The 16170-nt window shown below is 50.3% G+C and overlaps 1 protein-coding gene across 1 annotated transcript in view; it reads right to left on the reverse strand.

The window, feature by feature from the left end:
• Nucleotides 1–11854, reverse strand: part of UPP1 (uridine phosphorylase 1) — a 38942-nt gene extending 27088 nt beyond the window's left edge. The window contains exons 1-2 of the mRNA XM_007449833.1: nucleotides 11799–11854; nucleotides 3092–3155 (exon numbers count right to left, since the gene is read on the reverse strand). Coding sequence (XP_007449895.1) covers nucleotides 3092–3135 — 44 coding nt within the window. The 5' untranslated portion in view covers nucleotides 3136–3155; nucleotides 11799–11854. The remainder of the gene's footprint in view (nucleotides 1–3091; nucleotides 3156–11798) is intronic.
• Nucleotides 11855–16170: the final 4316 nt, after the last annotated feature.

The raw sequence follows: 16170 nt of genomic DNA on the forward strand, positions 1-16170 counted from the left end.
GGTACACGGGCCTCTCACTGTTGTGGCCTCTCCAGTTGCGGAGCACAGGCTCCGGACGCGCAGGCTCAGCGGCCATGGCTCACGGGTCCAGCCGCTCCGCGGCATGTGGGATCCTCCCGGATCGGGGCACGAACCCGCGTCCCCTACGTCCCCTGCATCGGCAGGCGGACTCTCAACCACTGCGCCACCAGGGAAGCTCTCTTTGTCTTTTAAGTGAGCCTTCTGAGTGAGCTGTGTTTGCTTGTGAAATATTTTATTGTCACTTTGTTTAAGTGAATTAAGTATTGTTCCTCAGTGACCTATATCCTATTTGACCAAGTGTTTTAAACCTTTTTTGATATTTTGACAAACTCCCAAACATCAAATTCTCCCTGAAGTTCTTTTGACCTCTAGCTAACTTTGGGGTTCTTCAGAGAGGACCCCTGAAGCATCTCAGAGAGAGGAATATTAAACTAATTAGGCTTATTTGGTATGTTAAATTACATGGGAGTCAAATGAGTGGTGATAAACCTTCTTAGGTTACATTGTATGGGTAAATATTATTAATATACATATTCTAGAAATTATATGGAGCTCCCAAGAATCTGGTATGTCCTGGTAAATGTTTATAGTCATAATTCTAGTTCTTGTCTTAAAATGTTGTATGACACAGCAATAACCAAGTTTCTTTGACAACTGCATTGTAATCAGATCTTTAACCTTGCTTTTTTAAGTCTTTTGTCATTTATAGACTGCTTCATCTTCAAAAAGACTCATAGAAAGGACTTTGGGGGAATTCCCTGGTGGTCCAGTGGTTAGGACTAGGTGCTTTCACTGTGGGGATCTGGGTTCAATCCCTGGTTGGTGGTTTTGTTTTCTGGGTTTTGTTTTGTTGTCTTTTTTTGCCACGCTGTGCAGCTTGTAGGATCTTAGTTCCCCAATTAGGGACTGAACCCGTGCCCCCTGCAGTGAAAGCACAGAGTCCTAACCACTGGACCACCAGGGAATTAATTCCCTGGTTGATGGTTTTTTAATCTGTTTTCCAGATATAAGGAAACTCTTCCCCTCAAGCTAATTATGACTGACAGCAATTTGGGTAAATTACTCCCTTGTAAGTGGACTTGAGACATTTATCTTTTCTTTCTACCTGATCTTTCCAGAAACTGGGAACTCCTGGGTTCCCAGTAGCTTTATCAGGTAATAAAATTAATTACCTGATAATTGTTAACTGAGGTCTGTATTTACTGCCTCAGACTCACTTCTCAGATGATTCCTTGTTGCTATGTTACATTACTGTAGAGTTTGTTTCTGAAACTTATCTCCGTCATCTATCTTCAGACGAAGATCACATGTGCCATGACCTGCAACCAGGGGATTATACATATGGGAAAAGATATCAGATAAAGGACTCTTTACAGCCACCTTGGAAGGGACCATATCAGGCCTTCTTAGACTTCCACTAAGACCAACACTATCAGCACCATTCAAGCTAACATTATCACCAATATCACTAAGTGAGACCATCCTACCTGGTCAATTTAATGACACCTGTTCTGAACTTGGCCATAAATACTCCTTTTCACTAGATGGTAAATATTGGGTAGCTCTTAACAGGACTCAGTAGACCTACAGAAAAGCTTATGGCCTTGGCTTTCCCTGGGTTCGTTAGGCAGATGCATAGTTGCTTTCCCTTGGGCTTAAGTTCACCTGCAGGTATCCTTGAAAACAACCCCTGCCAATCTGCCTTTAATGTGAGGGCTCTGGGTTTCTATCAGTTTTCCAGAGGTACGACCATTTGGCCGAGATATTTGCTAACTCGTCTTATGACATATGAAGTATCAAATTTCTGTTCTCAATGATCATCTTCCAAATTTAGTAAAAATACTAGGAAAATGCTTTGGTTTAGGAGGATCTTCGCTTAAACCCTTACTAATGACATTAATTTTACTGTCAATTTTGATCACATCTATTGCTCACTATAAATTAATCAACAAGCACAAGGTACATGCAAGGTTAAATTGGCATAACTTCTACTGGACAACTTGGAACTGACAGTCCTTGCCAGACATCTTACTAATATAACCCCTTAAAAGGAAAGAAAGGAGCGGGCTATTAGGTCTGGACATCAAGGGACACGATGGACCCAGGGCAGGTAAGCAACCACCCTGGCATCAAAGGTACAAATATTTGATCACCTAAGGCTTTCTATCACAAGATTAATGATCAGAAGGGGGAAATTGATGAAAAAGTTCATATTTTAAAATTTAAAACGAGAAAAATTTAAACATAACATTTCCTTTGTCCATTTGGATCTCCTCCCTTCCCTTTAGCGTGGGTTGTGCATCTGTACTAGCCAGACCTCCTTAGGAGACAGCATTCCTTTTTAATCTCATCAAGGGTCACAACTCCTTAAGAGACAATCTTCCTTCTTAATCTTGTGAGGGGCCATGATGACCCATGCCCACTACTCTGTACATGTAGACCTGGATTGTGTAAACTGTCAGTAACACATCATTTGGTATTATTACCCTTTGTCTCAAAAACTTATATAACCGTGCTTTGACCTCTTATGGGTGAAGCAATGCTCAGAGCTTTCTGAAAAACTGTCTCCTGGGTTATAATCCTCAGATTGGCTCAAATAAAATTTTCCATTTCTTTCTTAGATCAACTACTGAGTAATTTTTTTTCATCAACACCAACAATGCACAAATATACATAAAAGAGTGGCCATGTGAATCACATAGTGGAATAATGAAAAACTGCAAAGAAATAAGGAGAGTATTGAAAGGTCAAAACCAAGAGAGAGCTGGGAAAGAAGCAGGGACTGTGACTCAGAAGAGTGTCCAGATGTAAAGAAACCCCACTGGACACAGGTCTGGGCACCCCAAGCAAGTGCCCAGACGTCCTTCGGAAACAAACATCCCAAGCCTACAAGCAGCAGCCCTGGGTCTTCAGCCAGCTCAGCTGTATGCTCAGTGAGTGGTCAGTCCTCCAGGCTTCAGGCTCTGACATGAGAACCAAGGTGTCCACGTGTGTCAGCTCTTAGAAACCTGTGTGGCTCAAAGTCATCACAGAGAGCCCGAGCCCAGCAGCATGCAGGTCAGAACCTTACTTGTGATTTCCAGGTTTCTTTGTTTCAGCCCCTGGGGAGGCCATCCCTCAGCTGAGGCAGGACCCTAGGAGAAAACAGCAGAGTCTATTAGAAGTAATAGTCAACATTTTAGGAGCTTATTTGAGCGCACTTCGATTGGAGTCAGTGGTTGACAAGGGAGTAGGGGAGCGGCAGGAGAGAAGGTAGAAGCAAAGCAAGGATGTGACTGACAGCTGCAGCATGAGGCCCAGGGGGCCTGTGTGATGGGTTGTTCATAGCATTTTGATTTTGTACCCTGGAGGCATTTACAGCTTAGATTTCAGTGTGCTGACACAGGCTGCCTCGGCATTAGAGACACCTCAGTCCAATCGGCTCCTCGTTTAATTAGTTGAACACTAGTGGATCCCCCCAATAGGAACCAAGGTCACTTGAACCGTCAGCAAGGCTACGGCTAACCTGTGGAAGGTCAGTGCCATCAAGAGGAACTCGACAAATTTACATCACATACACGTACATATACAAGACCTGGAGGGTTGCTAATTGCAGAGAGGAGCTGGTGGAAATGTGCCCAAAGCAAGCCTGGGTTGGCGTCTCCTACTCTGGTGGAAAACCCTTCTTCACTTCCCGGTCCCTCAGACAAGACTGCCTTGACCCAACAGACCACACACACCTGGGCGCCTCACGTTTCTAGAATTTTAACTCTCCTCCAGCAGGCCTCAAAGACAGCTCAGGGGGCAGAGAGGGGCCCGGCAAAGGCACCAGCTCTTGACGCCCTGCCATGAAGGGAAGGGAAAGACCTGGGGCAGGTAGGGATCAACCCCTGCCCTGGTCCCACTCCAGAACCAGAGGAAGGGAAAACCATGAGACACAACCGCAGTTCTTACTGGGGCTCGGCCACCAGAGCACTGACCCGACACCAGCGCCTGCAGAGCTGAGCCCGAGCACCTACTGGGTGAACTCAGTGAGTGGTCTACGGTGGAGCTAGCTCCCCCATCCCCAGCTCAGGTTCTCAACCTGCTACCTCACCAGCCACTTACCAGAAAACCAGCCTCACAAAGCTAAAACCCGAAGCCCTCTTTTTGGAAAAAAGGATTGATGGCCGCTGTTACACTTAGATACTGACCATTTTTGGCAAATTCTGAAAACCAAAGCATATTGTCATAGCTGGGTCTGGAGCACAGATTTTCCTGCAGTGCTGCCTCGTCTCTCTTCACCTAGCCTTCATGCTCCCTTAGCATTTACAGGACACTTCTGAGGAAGTGTCAGCCTGTGAGTCAACTGCAAATTGATTGAACCCAAGGAAGGGGGTTATGGGAACCTCCTCTCTATAGCCAGTGGGTCAGAAGCACAGGTGATAACCTGGACTTGTGATGGGGGGCAGTGGGAGGGGGAAGGCGGGCAGTCTTATGGGACTGAGCCCTTAGCCTTTGGGGTCTGACACTGTCCCCAGGTAGACAGTGTCAGAATTGAGTTGGATTGTAGGACCCCCTGGTGTAGGGGCTGGTGTGGAGAATTGCTTGGCGGTGTGGGGAAAACAAAGTAGAATTGTACTTGGTGATCAGAATCTTAGGTCATAATTTGCCTTTACAGCATCCATCAGACAGACTGATGCAGACAGCCCAGCTTCTGGAGAAGTCTGGCTTTCAGGAAATGCAACCCTCGGCACCTCCACCCTGCAGTCAGCAGCCGCTATCCCTCTGGGATCCACCTCACTGTCTGCAGTAAGTGCAGACATGCCTTCCGGCAAAGCCAGCCCACAGCCCTCATTATCGGCTCTCCCTTGTCCACTGAGAGATGAAGTAGGGCTTGGGGTCACCTCCTCCTGCAATCTGTCCCCTCCTGGCTGCTGGCTCTTCCTCTGGGGGTAGTGGGTGGGGAGCTCAGAAAGAAGAGTTGGAGGCGCCTTCCCACGGGGCAGTGGCTGAATCAGAGGTGCACAGTGCACCCCAGGAGGTCCCCAACCCCTATTTCCCAGGAAAGGAAGCTCAGCCACAGAGAAGACATCCTGTCTGGCCTTGCAGAGAAAGTGTTGCTCTCTAGGCCGGTGGCTTCTCCTGCCCCTGAACCAGAGAACCGTTTTCCCTGCCTCGGCCTTGCCCTCTGCTGCCTCAGACCTGGGCTCCTTCCCGAATCTGCTCTGGGTCTGCTTCCCCTTGTACTCTCAGTGCCAGGTGATTGCTCCCCTCCAGGCTGCGACCCCGCCCACCCCCCACCCCCTAAGTAACTCCTCCTTGGGCCTGAGCCTCATCCTGGGGGCAGCAAGCCTTTACTGAACCAACTCTGTGCAGAGAAAATCACAGACTTTTGCAATGTTCTAACTGGAAATTTCCCCACTAAATATCTTAAGACACTTATAGGTGGAGTGAGCACACAGGCAGGTTGGCCTGGGAGTCCCGGCATAGTCACCAGAGCCACATTTCACTCTCAGAAGGACCTGGGTGTGGAGGATCAGTGATATGGCCACCCCACCCCACCCCACCCCCCCACCCCGCCCACTGAAAAAGGTCAAAGGTGGGGAGGAGGTGAACCTCTCAATTTACTTCCCCTGAGACCAGTTAGAGCAGGAGGGGGAGCCCAAGAGCCACTCTACTCTCACTGGCAGGCTGGTTGCTCACCCAGACTCCCTCTTATTCCTGAGACCACTAGCGAGGGGAGCGGGCCCCACTGCTGTGAAAGGAGACCCTGGTGATGATTAAGAAGGGAGTGATAACCACGCAGGGGCACAGGGCGATGGTGGAATCTCAGAAGAAATTTTCAAGTTAAAAAAAAAAGTGCATAAACTTGTAGGCAAACAAATGGCACCAGGCGTTCCTGTAAACGGGGAATGTTATCTCCATCAGCCACTGCAGCAGCCCCCATGGTGCAGCCCAAGGGGACTCAGGATGGAAAAAAGCAGGACACTGGCCCTAGGTAGTGAAGATGCACATCAAAGGAATGATTTCCATGAGCCCAGACTCTTGCATCTTCCCATACACAGAAAAGCACTGAAATCATTGAGATGCCTGCTTTTCTGATTAGTAGTAATCTTTTAATTACATGTTTGTTTGTTTTTCAGCAAAACCCACTCTATATCCTGGCTCCCCCCTTACCTCTTTGGAGCAGTCCCTCAGAGCTCTCTGAGAGGCTGTGTGCTGGACTAGTCCTCAGTGAGGCCACTGCATAAAACTTACTTCCCAAATGTTAGGTTGTGCTTTTTTCTTTTTCAGTCAACAAGCTGCATTATTTTTTCCAACCGTCAAAGGAATCAGGAAACAGGCCCAGGGGATGCTGCAGTCCCTTTACCAACGAGGCCAAAGTTTGGTCCACTGGGATTTAACACGGAGAGGAGGAGTCCCCCAGGGTTCACTGCAGTCTGTTCAACTCCAGGTCACAACTTAAGGCCTAAACAAACACTCATGGGGGGATGCCCCACCGTCTGCTCTGCACACAGAGGCCCAGGGTGGGCACTGTCCAGCACTGCCCTTGTGTAGTGTAACTAGGAGAGGCCATTCATAGGTGAGGTCATTCAGAGAATTTAGGGACTGTTTCTGACAACCGCTTTTTCAATTGTTTTACTGAATTAATGTTATCATGCACCTGGACCTGTTTCCTCCAACAGATAATATGTGTGTGCATTTCCTAAGGACACACGCTTGACATCATACAGCGGACTTCCAGCCTGGACATCATCCCAGGATGAAACCTGTGGAGCATCCACTTCGTATCCTCCGTGGTCGAGAAAATCCAGCTTGCCAAACCCCATCATTGAATTAGCGTCGCAGCGCTGTCCAACCAGGAAAGACTCAATGTGGTTGGTCTGTCTGCCCCGCCTCAGCCCCTATGGCTGTGGATGGAGCTGCAACATCAGGGGGGATTCGGGCACTTGCCCGGTACTTTTAGTTCGCCTTTTTAGTAACTTAATGCCTTTCTAATTAAGTATTATCTGTAAGAGCAGAAAGTGCTAAGCATTGCACACATTAGTCATCCAATGTGTAAAATCACCAACAGGTAGCTGCCCTGGCTCCTCAAGGTGTACCTATTCAGGTTAGACCCCGCACCCGCTGTGGTGTGTGTGATCTGAAGGGAGATGAGAAAGACCCAGGGCTCTGAGAAGCTGGAGTCCACTGCCGCAAACATGAGTGACCATGAGCTCCAATGCAGGTCGGCTGATGGAGAGCCAGGGAAAGGCGCGAACAGCGCCCGGAGGTCAAACTAGTTCAGCGTTGAGGAATGGGTTGTTTCTTAGTGGTCCCTGACTAGGAATAGCCAGGAAAAGATGTGGCAGAGAGAGGACAGGACTAACAGTATTTACAACAAGGAGACGTGAAACCCCATGAGACGTGTGGAGGGTGCAGAAGAAACAGCTCAGCCAGCTCAGCATACGGGGAGATGGGATTCGGGCGCTGGTTAGGGGCCAGGTGCCCAGACAGCCGCGTGTCACGACCGACAACGTTACACCATCCTGGGGCTGACCGGGGGACTCGGAAAACCTGGAAGCAGGGAATGACAGTCAGAGGTTTGTATATTGGATCCACACGAAGGGTTCCAGAATAAGCCACTGTCACATAACAACTATTCTGAGCTGAAGACTTTGAGTTCCCAAAAGCCCATGCCTGTCTGAACCTAGAGACTTCCAAACATGTCACCACCCCTCCTAGGAAAAAACTCTTTCCTCTGAAAAAAACCCAAATAGATATTGTCCTATCTTATATCTCATCTCTTTTCCTAAGGGACCATTTGTCTCTCAGAAGTCCTCTGTGTTTCCCTAAGTGCCCTTTTGACCCCAGCCCCTTCTGCCATTTTCTCTCCCAGAAGTGCCTCTCTGCCCCTCCGCCCCCCCTTTTTTTGGGGGGGGTACGCGGGCCTCTCACTGTTGTGGCCTCTCCTGTTGCACAGGCTCTGGAGGCGCAGGCTCAGCGGCCACGGCTCATGGGACCAGCCACTCCACGGCATGTGGGATCTTCTCGGACTGGGGCAGGAACCTGCATACCCTGCATCAGCAGGCGGACTCAACCACTGCGCCACCAGGGAAGACCTCCCCACCCCCTTTTAAGATGGTATATAAGCCCCAAATTCCAACTACCTCCTGAAATCACATTTTTCTCTAAACTCTCCCATACACACGTAAATAAAAATCTTTTCTCTTGCTAATCTGTCTTTTGTCTTTTTAATCTACAGTCCCCCAAGAACTGAATCTAAGAGGATAGAAGCTTTTCCTCCCTGCAATTGGATTTGAGGGGCACACAGCGTGAGTAGAGATGCAATCAGAACAGGAAAGTGTGGCACCTTCCGCATCCAGGAGGCGAATCCAAAGGGCTGGAAGGTGGTAACAGGATGAGGCTGCCAGGGATGCCTGTGTCGAGTGGGAGGACAGGGAAAGAAGGCCACAGTGTGATGTTCCAAGCAAGGGGTGAGGTTAGACGTTTCTTCAGAGGTACTGGGTTCCTGCACAAGGTGCCTGCAGCCATCACCTGAGGCAGAAATGCTGGGGGATACAGGGCCGCTGGTAGGAACTAGGCGCCTGGTGCCGAGTCCAGTACTAGAGAAGCATGGACTTTCCACTCTGTCTTTCAGGGGGCAGCAGGGTCCCAGGTGGGCCCTGGTCCACAGACAGGGCTTCCAGGAGAGCTGACGGCTTTCCCACAGCCTGGCCAACCAGTGACGTGAGACCCCGCTCCTGAGGACGACGCCGACCTGGAGCCTGTCTCAGAAAGCATTCCTTCTAACACTGTCCCAAGGGCCGCGGGTGTCCTAAAGGTGTCTGCTCTCACCTTCCAGGACCCCATGTTCTCTAAACAGGAGGGTTTCACTAGATTCCGGCGGGGAGGTGCCACCTCCCAGAGAACTCTCATCCTGGCTCTGGGGTCTCAGGCTCCTTGACTGTTAGGGGACCCAGTGGGCCCACTGCCTGGGGCGCTGAGCCAATAAACACACCAGGTGCTTCTGATTAAAGCAGGAGCCTTTACTGCTGGTAACAAGTAAGGAGACAGGGAGCTAGCCATCCAAGCACCGTCTCCCCAGCAGCAGGATGGGGATGCTTTAAGCCAAGGGCACATGCGTACTCATGAAAGGGCACATGTGACCTTCCGTGTAGACAGGAGTTCTGGACGCCCTTGCCCAGTGGACAACATGCCCCAACACATAGTGCATGTGCAAACACGGCAGCAATCCCACCCTTGGGGCAGATATTTTAGCATTAAAAAGAGGCAAAGGTCACTCTAGATTGACAAAATCCAGGCACCTGATTGTGGGTCCCAAAGGTCAGCATCACCATCCCTTAGGCACCAGGTAAATCTGGTGGTTGGGCGCTTAAAGGGGTTTGGATCCTGCAAAACAGCTCAAGAATGTGCTTCAGGCCGATCTTTACCTTTGAAACAGAACTGGGAGTCTTTATGACTGACTTCTTGTCTTTGCTATGGTGACTTCTCTTGCCTGAGAACAGTTGGTTGCCCCTGAACTATTTGTTCTTTTTTAAATCATTAATTACTGAGAACTACTCTTTGTTTCCACCTGAGACACAGGAGGCCATCGCTCACCTTCCTCCCAACCACCATTGAAGGGAACACAGTGCTAACCGAAATTCGCACTCTAGCTCTTAATGTGGGCCTGTCGGCGCACACAATTTCTCTGTCGCCTGTTCTACTTCCATGAGATATGACATTATCTGGTTTGACCCCACCCCTTCCTTACTTAAGACTGTCTCAGCAACACTAACTTTGCAAAATCAAAACACCCTCCAGGGGCTCCCATTGTGGCGCAGTGGTTGAGTCCCCCTGCCAATGCAAGGGACACAGGTTCATGCCCCGGTCCGGGAAGATCCCACATGCCGCGGAGCGGCGTCCGGAGCTCCGCAACGGGAGAGGCCACAACAGTGAGAGGCCCGCATATCGCGGAAAAAAAAAAACAACACCCTCCAGTTGGTGTTTTCGTTGTTGTTCTGTTTTATTTTAGTTTTAACCCACTAAACCAAATTCAGATAGGTGGGTTACTTTGGCATATAGCTAAGTGTGAAAACGTTTATAACTTTTTTTTTTTTTTTTTTTTGGTACGTGGGCCTCTCACTGTTGTGGCCTCTCCCGCCACGGAGCACAGGCTCCGGACGCGCAGGCTCAGCGGCCACAGCCCACGGGCCCAGCCGCACCGCGGCATGTGGGATCCTCCCGGACCAGGGCACAAACCCGTGTCCCCTGCATCGGCAGGCGGACTCCCAACCACTAGGCCACCAGGGAAGCCTGTAACATTTTTTTTTAAATGAACGTATTTCAAAAGCGAATGTGTGTGTGTATATGGGAGGAAGGGAAAGAAATGTTCAGGGTTTACTTTTAAGAAGTGGGAAAAGCTGGAAGTTTCACTTTCTGTTATATGTTAGTTTTGGTTCTTTTTTTTTTTAACAATGAGCTTGTATTAATTTTATGATTAAGGAAAAAGTCCACTTGGACAAAAGCCAATGTAAAGGAAAACTACTTTGTCTGTTTCAACTAAAGTGTTACTTCAGTGCCCACCAGGGCTGAAAGTCCTAGAAAAGAATATAATTCATGCCTGATAAACCTGGCTGAATTAAGGAGTCTAGTAGAGAGATAACTAGAAGGTCAGTTTGGCCTCTGAAAAGGGAAAAAAAATCATGGAAGACTGGCTGAGAAGTGGGAGAGTGGAACCCAGTGCTGAGAGCCTGGCAGAGTGAAAGCAGACAGGATGGGAGGGGTTGGCAGTGTGGGAAACCCAGATGGAGACGATCTTTCTATTCAGGGGAATTGCAAGTCTTTTAAAAGTCAAGGTCACAGCCAACGAATAGAACCGAAGTTCTCTTTTACCCGGAAAACAGAATAAGTGGGGAAAGATGGGCCAAAGTGAGGCCAGGCTAGTCAGGGCAAGGTGGCGGAGAGGCAGACAGAAGGACGGAAAACAGCCGAGGGGAGTGCAGAGCGCAGGGTCGCCACGCCTGGAGCCGGCATCGAAGGCCTTCCAGGAAATGGCCCGGTTTTAACCTGGATTTCAGACGGGGTTTCTCTGCAATTCACCATGGGCGGGGAGCCGCCCAGGGCAGGGCTGACTTCTGGCGAGGAGGGCCAAAGACCGCCAGTCCTGGAGGGGGGGCGGTGGGGGCAGGGAGGCTGCGGGCCGGTGACCCTGAGTCCCCGGGTCACGCCCCGACCCCGGAGCCGGCGAGGCTGCCCCAGGTGCCAGTCTTAAGAACAGCCTGCTGCGTACAAGAGTTGCAGATGGACCCGCTCCCCGGTGCACATCGGATTTGTGTCAGGTACTCTGTAACTGAAGTTTCTCTTTTGACCTGCCGGACACCTCGACGCCAGTATTTTACGCTGTGACACTTTGTTGTCTGTTGGCTCAAGGCGCACACCTGAGTCCGTTTGAACTCTGCAAGTACGGTAACACTCATTCTCCAAAACGTAATTTCCCCCTCCCCCCACAAGAAGGGGACGTTCCAAGCGCTCCCGAATCCCTTCCCGCTCAATTTGGACTGAGGAAGACCTGCCCAGCTCCGCCACGCGCGAATCGCCTCCGCCAGGTGGACATAGAATCCGGACGGCGCCCTCCACGCAATCCTCCCCACACATCTTCCCCGCCCGCCCTCCCGGCACACCCGGGCCCCACACATCCTCCCTGTGCCCCCCTCCCGTCACATCCTCCGCGCGCCCTCCCGGCACACCCTCCCTGCGCATTCTGCCCGCGCCCCCTCCATGCACAGCTTCCCCGCAGATGGCCCCGCGTCCGCGAGCCCGAGTCGCCTCACCGGCAGGTCGGTAATTCCCTTAAACAGGACGCTGGCCGCAGACACTTCCCGCGCAGGGACCGCCACGGGTTGCGCCCGACGCGTGCCGAGAGCTACCGACGAGCGAGTGGACTAGGGCCGCCCGGGGGTCCCCGCCCGCCCGCAGCCCCTCCTCTCCTCCCGGCGCCCCTCCCCTCGCGGCGACCCCGCCCCACCCACGCCTGGTTTCTTGTTCCGCAGCGGGCGGCGGCGGATGACCAGCAGGTTACTCTTGAAACCAGTTGCCCCGCCCACGACACCTCCCTGCGGCTTCCTCCCCGCCGGACAGCAGAGGCGTGGGGGACAGAGGTGACTACCCGAGGTCACCGCTCATGCCAGAGCCCGGGTGTCCGCGGGGCCCACCCCGAGCGCGAGCCGGGGGGCCGGGGGAAAGTGGCAGAGAGGATGAAGATGGGGAGCCCTGGGCCCCGGGGTAGGAGTGGGGCCGCGCAGGCTAGGCGCGGTGCGCTGGCTTTCCCTTTGGGACCGTCCTGGTCCTGGGAGCACCCGGCACCCAGGAAGGCCCGGGAGGAAATGACTCATTCATTCAGAACCACCAGCTGAAGCGGCGGAACTGCCTCCGGGTCTCCTGTCAGCGCTGCCTGTCCCGTCACGTACCCGGACGGGGGTGCGGGGAGTGGGTGCGGGGAGCCCTGTTCTCTGGGGCGGTGGACGGCACTGGCCTGCTATCCCTGGGGGATGAAGGCCTCCTTTTCCTTCCTTTCCAACAGGCTGCACATGAGCCAGAAAACCAAATACCAAAGACTTACCAATTTGTTAAATTACACCTGGTAAATGTGACACCTGGAAACAAGTTGTGTCCAGCCTTCTCTAAACCACACAGGTGAACCCAGCCCAGCCCAGCCCCGGCCAGCTCCGGCGCGGCTCCCTCAGCTAGCAAAGCCAAGGACATCCCGCCCGTCACCGCCCCAGGCCAGCCCAACCCACCAGAGAACTCCAAAGGTTTCCGCAGAACTGGTCGCCCTGCACCAAGTGGTGACACCCACTCAGTCGGGCTCACCCAAACCCCAGAGTGATTCCAAGCTCGGATTCTCCCAAAGAGGAGAGTTTCAGAGATACTCAGTGAGGCTTCCTGCTGCTTCCCACTGGCCAAATCCCTCTCCAGCCCAGGGCTGCCCTACTTCCTGGATGCCTCTCAGAGCAACAGTGGAAACCCTGAAGAAACCCATCAGGAGGTCATGAACCGACTTCATGGGGCAGAGCCAGCATTTGATCCTTAATGAGACAGGATGGAGGGGAAAAGCACCCCTCCTGGCACACGTGATGGGGTGGAGGGGGGGTAAGGTACCTCCGTGTCACACAGGGTATTCTCAGGCCGCCCACCCAAACATTCAGAAGTGCCCCCAGGCACCTGATGGATGTCACCTGCTGACAGGCTGGCGCCCACTGGGCCTTCACCTGCAGGAGTGCTGCATGCAGATGCACAGGAAAGGGCAGCTCCCCCACCCCCCAGTGTCCCCTCTGGGACATCACACACAGAGGTGCATGAGGGCCCAGGGTTATCCAAATGGCTCTGCTTGTGGCCGTTTTCCACAAGCTTTCTGCCCCATTGCTTTCACTCTAAACCATTAACTGGTGTCTGTAGTGAGTTTTCCCTCATGTGAAATTACCCTGGTGCCCTTGGCCGCACTGCGTGCTGGCCAGTGACTTGCTGAACTCATCCCTCAGATGGGAACGATGCCCATTGCTGCAGGGGTCGACAAGGGTCAGATGAGATACAAAAGCCTGTTATGATTTTGTTTTTAATGTATTTATTTTTGGCTGCGTTGGGTCTTCACTGCTGCCCGCGGGCTTTCTCTAGTTGCCGCGAGCCAAGGCAGCTCTTCGTTGTGGTGCACGGGCTCCTCATTGCGGTGGCTTCTCTTGTTGTGGAGCATGGGCTCTAGGCGCGCAGCCTTCAGTAGTTGCGGCACATGCGCTCAGTAGTTGTGGCTTGCGGGCTATAGAGTACAGGCTCAGTAGTTGTGGCGCGCGGGCTTAGTTGCTCCGCGGCATGTGGGATCTTCCTGGACCAGGGCTCGAACCCTTGTCCCTTGCATTGTCAAGCAGATTCTTAACCACTGAGCCACCAGGAAGCTCCTCTGTTGCTCTTTAATGTACAATCTGGGCAATTTTTGAAGATGCTTCCTGGGCTCGAGTTAAGCCCTTTGTAGGGTGCGAAGTACCTCATTCTCTTCCATCATCATATCTGCTCTAATTCCTGACATTTATTTCCACTTTCTTTCCATGGTGCCTTACTTGTTATTGCACTGCTCTGCATTCTCCTCCTTGAAGCTATTCTCTCTTGTCTTTCCTCTCCTCCAGTAACTTCTACTTTGCTTTTCATAGAGCGTGACCTCTGGGCCCATTTCAGGCAGATCTCAGGCTCTGTACTAAATCAGTTAACAGAGGTTAGAATCCCAGCTTTCTCCAGGGGTGCTGGCTTTCCTATGTGTATCTGGGGCTCCCTTCATGGGCAAGTTGGCCACCAAACTGAATATTAGATTTATGAAAGCTGAAAGAATGATTGAGTACAGTGTCAGATATTGTGTCAGGAACCTTGTTGAAACTTATTTTGATTAATCATCATGACAGCCCTTGGATAGGAAGTATCTCCTTTTTATTTATGTATTTATGTATGTATTTAGTGGCCGCACTACATGGCTTGTGGGATGGCCCGTTGGGGCTGGAATCCGTGCCCCCTGCATTGGAAGCGCAGAGTCTTAACCACTGGACAGCCAGGGAAGTCCCAGAAGTATCTCCTTTCGATAAAGGAGCAAACCAAGGCTCAGAGCTAAGCTCTGTGAGCTGGGCTGTGTTGAGCTGAGGTTGCCAGATGCCTGTCAGAAAAACATCACGGCACTGGAAGGGTGTGTGTGAGTGTGCATGCACGCACATACGTGTGAAAGTACTATTTCATTAAACACTTTTTTTGCTGGTTTTAACTGACAATTTATATTTAGTATGATCAAGCTATATTTTTGATCTTTTGGCAAAAGTGCTTTACTTCAGAACAATTAGATGGAATGTGCAAATCTTCTGTTTTCATAACGTTTGTTTTCTATTACCAAGCAGAAAGTTAACTGCACGACTGGCTTTTTCAATAACAGACCCCAGGTGCCCTGCATGGAGCCAAGATCTGGTCACAGGTCCCTGCCCCAAACTCTGTCCTCTCCCTAAAACCACGGGTTTCTGCTACTCTAATATCCTCAAAATGGATCGAAGGACCTTAAGCTACTGATATCTGTTCCTGATGCTTTTTTCTTGGCGGGGGGGGGGGGGGGGGGGGGAGGTGGTTAGGTGGATGGATTGGTGGGGTGAATAGCTACTATGTAATTAGGCACTAGGAATACAGTGATGAAAAAAGGGAGATATGGTCTTTGTTTTCCTGGAACCTAGCAGGGGCCATTCACGTCCTCTGAGCTGTGTAGTTACCCAACCACACGCATCCATTCGTTCAGTTCAGTATATCGTTTAAAGAATTAATTGAAAACGTGTAGATTTTATGTGAGCAAATGCATGATAAGTTTATTCTGGGAAAGAAGCTAAAACATCTCTGAACTTACTTGGCTCTCTGAAAATCTTCCAGCAGAATATTATCATTTTATGAGTGAATTAAATGTACAAAATATAAAACTACATTTTTATGCTAATTACTTACATATAAATAGTAATGAAATTTATAAACTGAGAGAATTGTCTGAGTAGTAAAACATTTTTGTTAAGACTACTAAATTAAATATTTAAATTAAACATATTTTTACTTAATACAAAATAATAAATGTTCACTATTATGGATTTCAGTTTATGCCAAAAATATTTTCAAACATTTAAAACTAGCAAATGCTACAATGTTTTCATACTAAATGTTTAAAATTTCAAGGCATAATAAATTAATCTGTTTCTTAATATAAACTATTGCACAATATTCTGGAATTAATTTTTTTTTTGTAACAGAAAAATTATTCCTACAAAGATTACAGGACCAAATAGTGAAAAAGCTTTTGGGTGAGTTTTTTCCAGTTAAGAGTCTAAACCGTAGATTTCAACAGAAGTAGTGCCAGTAGAGGCTCACACGGCGGGTGGTGACGTCAGCCGAGGGTGGGAAGGAAGTGGCCTGTTCCGAGACCCTGGGACTTCCCAGGCCAGCGAGGCGCAGCGGCGCAAAGCCCACGCGCCTGGCGTCCCAGAGGGATGCAAGAAACAAAACCCAACACTGGCACCATCTACGCAGCAGCGACGTCAGATCTGTTCTAAGATGGATCATTTCGTGAGAATCTATGATAACAAACTGTAACAGGAGCCTTATAACTATAGCTGTTACATAGGTCCTAGCTGCACATCACAGCGGGGT

This window comes from Lipotes vexillifer, unplaced genomic scaffold, assembly GCF_000442215.2.
Source record: "Lipotes vexillifer unplaced genomic scaffold, Lipotes_vexillifer_v1.1 scaffold1344, whole genome shotgun sequence".
Classification (NCBI taxonomy): Eukaryota; Metazoa; Chordata; class Mammalia; order Artiodactyla; family Lipotidae; genus Lipotes; species Lipotes vexillifer.